The sequence below is a fragment of the Bidens hawaiensis genome, unplaced genomic scaffold, assembly GCF_021521415.1.
Source record: "Bidens hawaiensis isolate Kalapana, Puna unplaced genomic scaffold, B.hawaiensis_p1.1 tig00001960_1, whole genome shotgun sequence".
Taxonomy (NCBI): domain Eukaryota; kingdom Viridiplantae; phylum Streptophyta; class Magnoliopsida; order Asterales; family Asteraceae; genus Bidens; species Bidens hawaiensis.
In genome coordinates, this window is record NW_027491108.1 from 421,767 (window position 1) to 431,878 (window position 10,112).

The 10,112-nt window shown below is 34.9% G+C and overlaps 1 protein-coding gene and 1 pseudogene across 1 annotated transcript; one reads left to right on the forward strand and one right to left on the reverse strand.

Moving 5' to 3' along the window:
- Positions 1-937: 937 nt before the first annotated feature.
- Positions 938-1,638, forward strand: LOC143600127 (major pollen allergen Lol p 11 pseudogene; annotated as a pseudogene).
- A 440-nt stretch (positions 1,639-2,078) lies between these two features.
- LOC143600132 (E3 ubiquitin protein ligase DRIP2-like) lies at positions 2,079-8,459 on the reverse strand. The gene is made up of 7 exons (XM_077077909.1): positions 8,311-8,459; positions 7,770-7,869; positions 5,669-5,993; positions 4,194-4,588; positions 3,304-3,351; positions 2,601-2,673; positions 2,079-2,382 (listed from the first exon to the last, which is right to left on the reverse strand). The coding sequence occupies exons 1-7, from the start codon at positions 8,417-8,419 to the stop codon at positions 2,164-2,166; spliced, it is 1,269 nt and encodes a 422-aa protein (XP_076934024.1). The 5' UTR covers positions 8,420-8,459; the 3' UTR covers positions 2,079-2,163.
- Positions 8,460-10,112: the final 1,653 nt, after the last annotated feature.

The following is a 10,112-nucleotide window of genomic DNA, read 5'->3' on the forward strand; positions in this document are numbered from 1 at the left end:
CTAATGAGAAAAAAAAAATAGCATGACAGGTGGGACCGATAACAAAAATATTTTCAGCCGGAATTATAAACAAATCAAACTCATATAAATTTAAAACAATTCAAAACATCATTTCTTTTGTCTAAGCTTAAACTCTTCGATCATTATCTTATTCTTATTATTATTATTATTATTATTTGAATTATTGGCTCCTCTATTGTAGAATGTTGGGATTTATCACTTTATCTCATTACTAACTTATAAGAAATTATTTCATTTTTGGTTTTATAGAAATTAGCCTATTAATGTTTACTTACTTTTAAGCATGTGTTCATTATGGAACTAATAGTATGACCCCCCCCCCCCCCAAAGAGCCGCTAATACACTTGTACACGCTGCAAGATAATGTGGTCGGAGACTATATCATATCATAGGTGAATTGCCTCACGTTAGTATTGTACGATCGTTGATCGTTCTACGTCAATATGATACAGTATATTCTAATCTCAAATACCCTGAAAACATTGTGACAAGATGACAACCAAATCTGTATATCAATCAATAAAATTACCTTATTAAAATAATTTATGATTTAGTTTAAGAACATGGTGTGGTGGTATGGTAAGATGCATCTCGTCTATCCTTTTAATGTCTCCTAAAATTAAGATTTTATGTATGTCTAGATTGAAGTAAAATATATATACCTTTTTTCTTTTATTTTTTTTAAAGTAAACATACATATTTTTAAATATATTGATGGCAAAATTATAAAAACTAGAAGCCTAACGTTTATTCCCGCCACTTTCTCTCAACCTCATCTTTCCCCATCAAAACCCCTTCTCATTGCCCCCATTTTAATCCTCCTCATCCTGCTCCTCCCGCCACCGCCCCTTCACCACCACGTAACCGCCACGTAACCGACAAACCAACCCTTTTGCCAACCAAAAAATCTAAAAAAATGATAAATCACACCGCGGTCTTGGCCCTTTTATGCACCATTCTATCAATAGTCGGTCCCACGACTTGCCGGCCCACCGCCACCTCTCCCACGCCAGCTCCATCATCCACCGATGACGGATCCTTCATAGTTCAAGGCAAAGTTTATTGTGACCCGTGCCGGATTCAATTCCCAACCAAACTCAGCTACCCGGTCCCCAACACGAAAGTGGTCCTCCAATGCCGCCAGCGAGAAAACGGGGCCGAGACTGCTAAGGTGGAAGGGAAAACGGATTCTAGCGGCATGTATCGCATCACCGCCACTGGGGACCACGAGGAGGAGATATGCGATGTTCGGGTTACCGAAAGCCCCGATAAAAAGTGCCCCGAGGTGATGGATGATGAGAGCATTGCTCGGGTTTCGTTGACTGATAAGGATGGTGTTCGGGGCAATACCCGAAAGGCGAACCCGATCGGGTTCATGGTTAAGGAAATTGATCCTCGTTGTAAGGAGATTCTCGCCGAGATTGGTATCACCGGAATTTAAATTTCGGTTGTAAATGGTAGTTATATTTAGATTCAAACTAATTATTTTTCTTTTAGAAAAGTTTAAATTATATATGAAAACTTAATTTAAAATGTATTTTAGGAGCTTGTAATCTCTTCTTATAGATGGCTTTTAAAAGCATTCAATAACGGTTGGTTTTATTTATACATTTCGTGAAGTATGACTCTACTTTTTTGTTAGGGATGTTAAAAATTGTAAAAAACCGACTCAATCATCCAAATCAAGCTAAATTGGACGGTTCGGTTGTGTTAGAAATAATACGGTTTGGTTTACGATTTGAAAACTGGGTTTCACGGTTCCATTTGCGTTAACAGGCCGAATAAACCAAACAGGCCGGATTCTCATAAATGTTATAAACTTATAATCTAACTTTTATAATAAGTATGTGCACTTTATAAATTATTAATCTAACAGGTTAATGCTTTAATATGCAAAACCTTAGGTCCTTTCTTTAGCCTTACTGCTGTAATAAACGTTTGAATATCGTCTATGTCAAATTGTCAATGTAAAACCGGCAAACTGTCCGACCGAAAGAAATACAAACACAAACACAATTAAAAAACATGATTGGCTTCTAGTGAAAAAAACAAACAAACAAACCTTAATTTCTTTATAATCTCATCCAACAGTCAAAAGCTTATAACCAAACAATCTGACAAAGCAAAGCAACGTAACAGAAGTCACATACCCGGTTTGGGTTCATATATTATCCCATTTGTGGGCCCCGGGACCATATCAGTAGCAGGCTTCTTGGCATATGATATTTTCATGACAAATTCATGTGCAGATGACCCAATTTGTGCACTTACTGTGTCATTGTGAGCTTGTAGCCATTGCTCCATTAGATTACACAGCTGCTGCGTGGGGCCCACCGGCCGACCCATGCATCTGAGCTCCACCTACACGCGTTAAAACATTTGGTAACCGCGAGAAGAGAAAACGGTCGATTTTAACGGTTTTAGGTCAAACCGTTAGTAATAGTTTTTGATCATCGTAAACCAAAACCAAACCGTTACTAACAGTTTGGCTTCGGTCTGGTTTCATGATTTGGGCTGTTTGGACCTAGACAATAGAAAAGGCATAAAATATGATCAAAATAATTGAAATATTCGTTTACCTCATGTTCACTTGGAAGTGCCAATTTGTTCATTACTAGCTTTTGGATAATTGAAATAGGTACATTTCCATCACTATAAACATCAAATCACAAAAGTTAGAGCAAGCATACAAATGTACGATAATTTATGTCAATATACGAATAAATGTAAGAAGCTGAATACAATAAAGATGAAGCAACTTGAATACAATTAAGGGTGTAAATTTATTTCTGTAGCTTTTGTTCGGCTCATTTATTATTTATTAATTAATTTATATACATTTATAATTCTTTTTTGTATATGTATTTACAATTAGAATTTTTATATAAACCATAATATATATTAGTTATTTTTATCACAACTTTATATATAAAAGATTTATCATATAAATATATACTTAAAATACTAAATAAAAAACTATATAAATAATATGCTCGTTTAAGCTCGCAAGCCAGCTCAAGCTCAATAACCGAAGCTCGGGCTTAGGGACGTTTATTAAACAAGTTCATCTCTACTCGAACTCGTTTAACCTTGACTCAAATCGAGCTGATCTCAAGTAGCTCATGATCGGCTTGACCCGCTCCCTTTTTAGTTACATCCATAACACATTTGACTTGACATTAATTAAGATGACAAACAATACGATAACAAACCAATATCAGATAAATAATTTATTCACATCATTAGCACACTAATAAAAATTGGAGGCTAAAGAGAACTCACTTTAGTTTAACATAACGTCCTTCGATCTGGCGCAAGGGTTCTCCTTCCCTAAAACATTGAAAGAAAATCAACAATATGAAATAATTTCATGGAAATTGCAAAAGGATGATGTGACAAAATTGGTTAACTTTGGTCAGAGGGGTACACTTGTGGTATGGGTTGAGTCAGCACACTTTTTTCCCCAATTTCTTTTATAAATAGCAAGTGTGGTATTTGGTGTTAATCTAATTTTCTATATAAAATTATTTTTGAGGTTCTATGCATTTGACCTGTTTCCTTTTACATATATTATTTAAAATTTACCGTTTTTTCCATTATAGGTAAAGCATAACACATGTCGTGTTCACGGGTCCAACTTGAAAATTTGACATGAACCCAGACACAAAACTGAAAATCATGTCAACAAATGAACAACCCGAAAGTGACACAGGTATTTGAGGGTTCACACAACCGTTAACCCGATTTTTTTTAATCTTTAATAACAACTTTAAAACAAAAAATACAAATGTATATAAAACAATTACATTTTAATTACAAAATCTTATGCCAATTTATTTTTCAAATTTTAAACTTTGGTATAAAGCAACCAACCAATTTAATTAATGCCATAAAACTAATTATAGAAATACAAAATGGTTTAAACAGGTCAACCCACAAACCTGCCAGGTTGACACGAACACGACCCGTTTAACCAAACGACTCGGCAGGTTTGACCTGAACCTGAACTGAACCAAGATGGGCCGAGGTTGAAAATTGTCACCTCAAATGTGTTAAACGAGTCCGAACATGACCGTTATGCGGGTCGGCGGGTCTGACCCAAAAATCCAAAATGACCTGAACCCGTCAAAATTGCCACTCAAACTGTATTAAAGCATAAATGAAGCACTCACTGTTCTTCAAATGGAACCAACTGGAACCAAATAGGATATGTTTTTTTCCCTGGGCCGCCACTATTGCCGCCAGTATCCACCACAGCTTGTGTGGTTGTAACATCAGGGCCACCAGCATCTTTCTTTTTATAATTTCTTCTAAACTTTTTGGGTTTTATTGATTCAGTTGCATCATTAGCTTCATGATGATCATCTTGAACGTTAGATCTTTGAAACAGATCCTTTCCTTTATTTTTGGGCATGCTTTTTGGTTCTGGTTTTGAAGATTTACTCCTGCTTGCTGCTTCAACAAGATCATTCAAAGCTTTCCAGTCAACTTTATCGGCCCATGGTTGACCGTCTTCGTTTTGTTCTTCGGATTGAGGACGGTTAGATGGCTCAGCAGTAGAAGGATTCTGCATTTTCATGGTTATCTTTCGTTAAAAAGATATTAATAAGTCCAAAAAGATGGTGACTTTGTCATAATTAGAGATTTAAAGGCAGTAATTTCAACCCATTAACAAAAAACGGGCAAATACCAGTGGTACCAAACAAGCCAAAATTACGATTGACAACCTCCGGGACTGTGTTATTAAAAAATTTAGCTGCTTTGATAGTATAGTATTTGTAATCATATTAAATACATCAAATTTCATCAAATCAGAAAAATGGGCACATAAGGGAGACAGTTCAACCCGTCTAAACCTGTACATGAACTAACTAGTACCCGTTTCATCCAACCCCGTTTGACCTTTAGGTGACCATTTAAACAATAAATAATCTATGGATTATACTTTGCCTTTAACATGTCAGTGTGTCACACGAGTCGGAATTTTCCCGTGGTGAATTCATATGATCAAAACTAAGAGTGTAAACGATCGTTTAACTTACAAGAGTCGAGTACTCAAACTCGTCTAGGCTAGAGCTAGACTCATTTAACTTACGAGAGCTCGAGGTCAAGCTCGGCTCGTTTCTAGCTCTGTTTCTAAAGCACAAGCTTGGCTTGCAAGTAGTTTTTCAAGCTCAAGCTCGGCTCCGGTCTCCTGTTCGTCTCAAGTATTATATATTAATTAATTTATATACATTTATGATTATTTTTTTATATATTTTTAATTATAATTTTTATTATATGTATTGTTCGGTTTTATCATAATTTTATATATAATAATAGCTATAATAAAAAATATGTATTTAACATATTAAATAAAAATCTCGTGAGGATGGGCTCGTTTACTAGACAAGCTTATTTTAGGCTCGGGCTTGTTTAAGCTTGCTCGATTCAAGCCTTAAGCGAGCCGGGCTCGACTAGCTTACGATCGGTTACACCTCTAGTTACAACCTCCTACACCACTAATGAATAAAGATTCGATAATTTTTTATTAGTAAAGTTTTTAGAACTAAAGCACCCCCTTTGACCCAGACCCGTTTGGCCTGATACATGACCCACAAGTTTTGACCCCTCTAGTCAAACAGTCAAAGTTGTAAGTTTTGCTTACCTGTTTAGAGTTTTGATTTATCTGGTTTGAAGTCTCGCGTGAACTGGAACTCTCTTGGGAATCTTCCATGGAATCTTCTGTTTTCTTGGCCCGTTTCTCAAAAGAAAAACTTGGCCCTCGTGATTTCTTCCTTGAGGTGACCTTTGACCTTTTTCCAGTCAATGGAGTTTGTGTTGAAATTCTTGGAGTGTTGACTACAAGTGATGAAAGTGATCTCTCTTTCCTTCTTGATGGTATTGCTACTGATGCCACTATTTCAGGTATCCCTCGTCTTCGTTTGTGTGGAAAAATTTTGGCCCGCACATCTTCCAAACTATGGTCAGCCCTGTTTAATGCAAAAATAAAAGCCTAAGAAGAGTTGACTTTATAAAAAGCCTGAAACTTTTGAGTTATTGCATGGAATGATAACCAGCTATAGTCTTTCTTTTCACCAATAAAAAAGCCTCAAACTTAAAAAGCTAATTTATAATCTGTACAAGTTCTTAGGGTTGTCAATTTATGACACGGACATGTTAACACGACACGACACGGGTTTTAACAGGTTTGGGTTTGAGCTTAACAGGTTTCGTGTCTTAAACAGGTCAACCTGTTTAAGACATGTTTAAAAATTCGAGTCTTAGCAGGTTAAAGACCTGTTAACCTGTTAGTAACCTGCGTATATTTTTAATTTATAAAATAAATATATATATATATATATATATATATATATATACTTCTAAAGTCCTAAACCTTAAGTCATATTTACATACAACATTTCACTCATGCCCGTCAAAACCGGATATTACATTTTTAATGGATGTTATGATTTTCTTCTATGGTTTTTTGTTTCAAGTATGTTATAGATTTGTGGTTTTTTGCTTCAAGTATGTTATTAATTTGTGGTTTTTGTTTCAAATATGTCATGGATTATGTATTAATTAAGATTTTTATGCACATTTTAAAAATTTTTGTTTCATTACACATGCATTATTCATTGTGTCTTTAAACAGGTCCATTAACAGGTCTAACAGGTTAACCTGTTACTAAACAGGTCCGTGTTCGTGTTTGGAAAAAAAGACACGATTAGTTATCGTGTCGTGTTCGTGTTTAGTATCACAGGTCATCGTGTTTTATCGCGTGGTGTCTTATCGTGTCGTGTCCGACATGTTATGACAGCCCTACAAGTTCTATGTAAAAATGCTGATGTGACAGATTATATGTAAGTAAGTTTGAACATGTTGACTTTCTTCAGGTGTGGTGATATGAAAAATAGTTACTTGCTGACATAGATGTAAATTCTGAAGTTGGATATGCTTCCTTACACGAAAACATACACAAATTAAACACTTGTACAGTATATATGGCATGCTAAAAATAATTTTTTAAGGTTACACATAAGAAAAACAGAGTGGTTTGTCAATGGGGAAAGTAAGTAAATTGTTGCATTTGCAAATGTATTAAAAGAAGACCCACGCTTAAACCACTCTTAATAGATTCACTACTCCATTAATGAATAAATGTCAAAAGGATTGCATGTCATTGCGGTTATATAAGATGAATCTGATTTACAGTCAGTCAATTTTACATTTATCTCAATATTCAGTTTTAAGCAACTCATTGCATGATTATCCAAATCTTATTGCAACTTCAAATCGCAATAACTATGTTTGACACACATCCAAAGACCTATAGGTTTAACACGAAGATTCTAGAGCCTTATGTTTTCTTTAATATGCCATAGCATGCACATAAAGATGCCTACTCTTAGACTTTCTTCAAAGACAATTCTAAACAGATATTATGAACATAAATCCATCTTACAAACAGTATAATCAATAAGAAAATTCCACGTTATCTCAACTATGTGTGTTTGAATACTTAATGACTTTGGTGGTTCCCTTTCGATGTGTGTTGTTGCATTATAGATATATCATACGGGACGGATTCATATGAGAACCATTACGTAATTAGGACCAAGGGACCAACTTTTCAGTCTTTGATCGGCCTAAAGGTTGTTTCTTTCGTATCTAATTATTTTATGGTTCTCATTTTACCCTCTCTACATACATATATCTATATTACTATATATGCGTGTGCGTAGAGAAAGACTGAAAAAGAGGACCTCAATTTCTCCAAAGGTACACATCCGAGATCAATCTCGCATATTGGACAGCATTCAAGTTCTTCATCTGTGAGCTTCTTTCGAATACACTTCCTGCAGACTAGATAACCAAAAGACAGACAGTAAATAACAAATTTCATGCAAATAAAATAAAACAAAAATCCAGAAATAATGCTAACAACATATATGTTAGAAACATAAAAGTGCTCTCATCTCTGTTTATTATTAATCACATTAGCTTGTATCGTTTTGGAACAATCAATATTAAAAAAGATAAATTACAAAATTAAGGAAACTCAAGATCACACCTCTTTCTTCAACCTATGCTTTCAAAAGATTCATAAAACCGAATAATGAAACAATTCAGAAACTTTCAATTAATAAACACACAAAGCTATAAAATTGGGAATCAGGGCAATATCACATAACAATTGAAGAAACTACACAAACAAGACCATAAACACATGCACAAATCCACAAAAATAAAGCTCTAAAGTGACAAGTAAAGAGTCAAAAACAAGATAATAAATAAATGACTGACATGTATGAAGACATTCAGGGATAGTGGTGGCATATTTCAACAACTTGTTACAAATAGGGCATGTCATGCATGCCACCAGATCATCTCTTCGTACTTTGACCACCGACATCTTCAACTAGCAATACGTCGAACACCTGGCGTGCCTCTTCATAAACCACCCACGTCAGCCTACAACCAGAATATGCATGTTAACTAGGAAACACATGGGACTCAATTAGCTGCTGCATTGACCACCAAAAATACTCAATTGAAGTAAGCTGCAATAGAAGCTGATAATTGATGTGAAAAAGTAAGATACCTTGGATCGGCGTGATGTGGGTTCGAAATTGTGAGATTGGTGAGATGGGTGTGGATGATTTGAGGAGAATTGACGTGGGTTGGTGATGGATTTGACGATAGGTGTTGATTGATCGTCTGTCTGGAAATCCAAATCGAAGGCTTAGAGAGAGAGAGAGAGAGAGAGAGAGAGAACGAAAGAAGAAGAGTACAAGACTTGTTGAAGTCCGTAAATGCAAAATAAGCATGGATGGATGGACCCAACACGTTTATATAATTTTTTTTTAATTATTATTATTTTTAGGGTATGCATGGATCAAGCCAAAGTTTAGTTTTTTTCTTTTACTATTATTATTAGGTTTAGATTTTTTTTTTATTGGTTCGATTGGGTTACTAGTTAATTTTTTTTTATTTATATTTGGGCTTCAAGTATGTTGTACCGAAATAAAATATTTGAGTCTGAAATTTATAAACTAGAGTTTTTGTTAAACACCTCTTAATAAATTTGTATTTGGACTTGAAAATTTGGGCTAGAAATAGTGAACTTGGGTTATAGATATCAAAAACAACTATCTAAGTAAGTTCATTGAGGTTTGGATTTATAGTCCGGTTTGGTTTTGTTCAATTCAGTTTTAGAGCGAGGCAAAACCAAAATAGAAGCATAATTTTCGGTTTTCAATTAAGAAACATAACTTGTAGGTTCTTAGCTTGAGCCGGTTATTCAGGTTTGGTTTTCTTTTTTTTTTTATTAAGTTTTGTTAAATCTATTTTTTTCTCAATTCTCACTGTATTCATTTAAAAATTCATAATAACAAATATTTTACCCGTGCATTCGGTGGGGTGGGTTAAATGTATTACTTGTTCAAAAGTTGTCGTGTGTTGCGACGGAACCAAAGTGAGAGGTCGGTCGGTATTGGTTTGATTCGTTATGATAAAAGTTATTGTTTCAAAAGTTTTATTGTCAAAGTTGAGGAGCTAAAAAGTAAAGATGTAAGTTGAGGGGCAAAAGCTTAATCACGAAAGTGAAGGGTAAAAAGTAACTATGTAAAACTAAAGTTGAAAGACAAAAAATATATATTTGAAACTTTTGTTAACTAAAATTGAGAAGCCAAAAGGTATATATTAGAAAGTTAGTGTGACGTGAGTAAGAAAGCTAACTTTACGAATTGTGTCTTAAGTTTTAGATTAAAAATAATAGATGGCAAATTTATAATATAACATTTACGGGAGAACTGTGCAATCAAGTATTGTACCTTGGGCTTTAGTGTTTGTATCATCTTTCCTCATTTTCCTTTGCCTGTGTCTGCTTTTCAAAGATTGTTGTTAGGCTAAGGGGTGTGGGGGGCTCTAATGGGGGCTCCAGCCAATAATATTTTGACGTGTGGCAGAGAGAGAAACTGGATAAGGGGGGTGTTGGAGCCCCTGGCCCTGGTGTGGAGGGGCTCCAGCAGGGGCTCCAGCGAATTTTTTTTTTATTTTTTTATAAATATATTCAAACAACGTATTATTAAAAAAACCTATAAATT

What these genes read in the sequence shown, in the direction of transcription:
- LOC143600132 (XM_077077909.1), bottom strand. Translation starts at nt 8,419, where the DNA reads ATGTCGGTGGTCAAAGTACGAAGAGATGATCTGGTGGCATGCATGACA. An exon ending in TTGGTTCCATTTGAAGAACA is followed by an intron (nt 3,352 to 4,193) that starts GTGAGTGCTTCA and finishes TCAATGTTTTAG; the next exon opens with GGAAGGAGAACCCTTGCGCC. An exon ending in CACTTCCAAGTGAACATGAG is followed by an intron (nt 2,383 to 2,600) that starts GTAAACGAATAT and finishes TAACGCGTGTAG; the next exon opens with GTGGAGCTCAGATGCATGGG.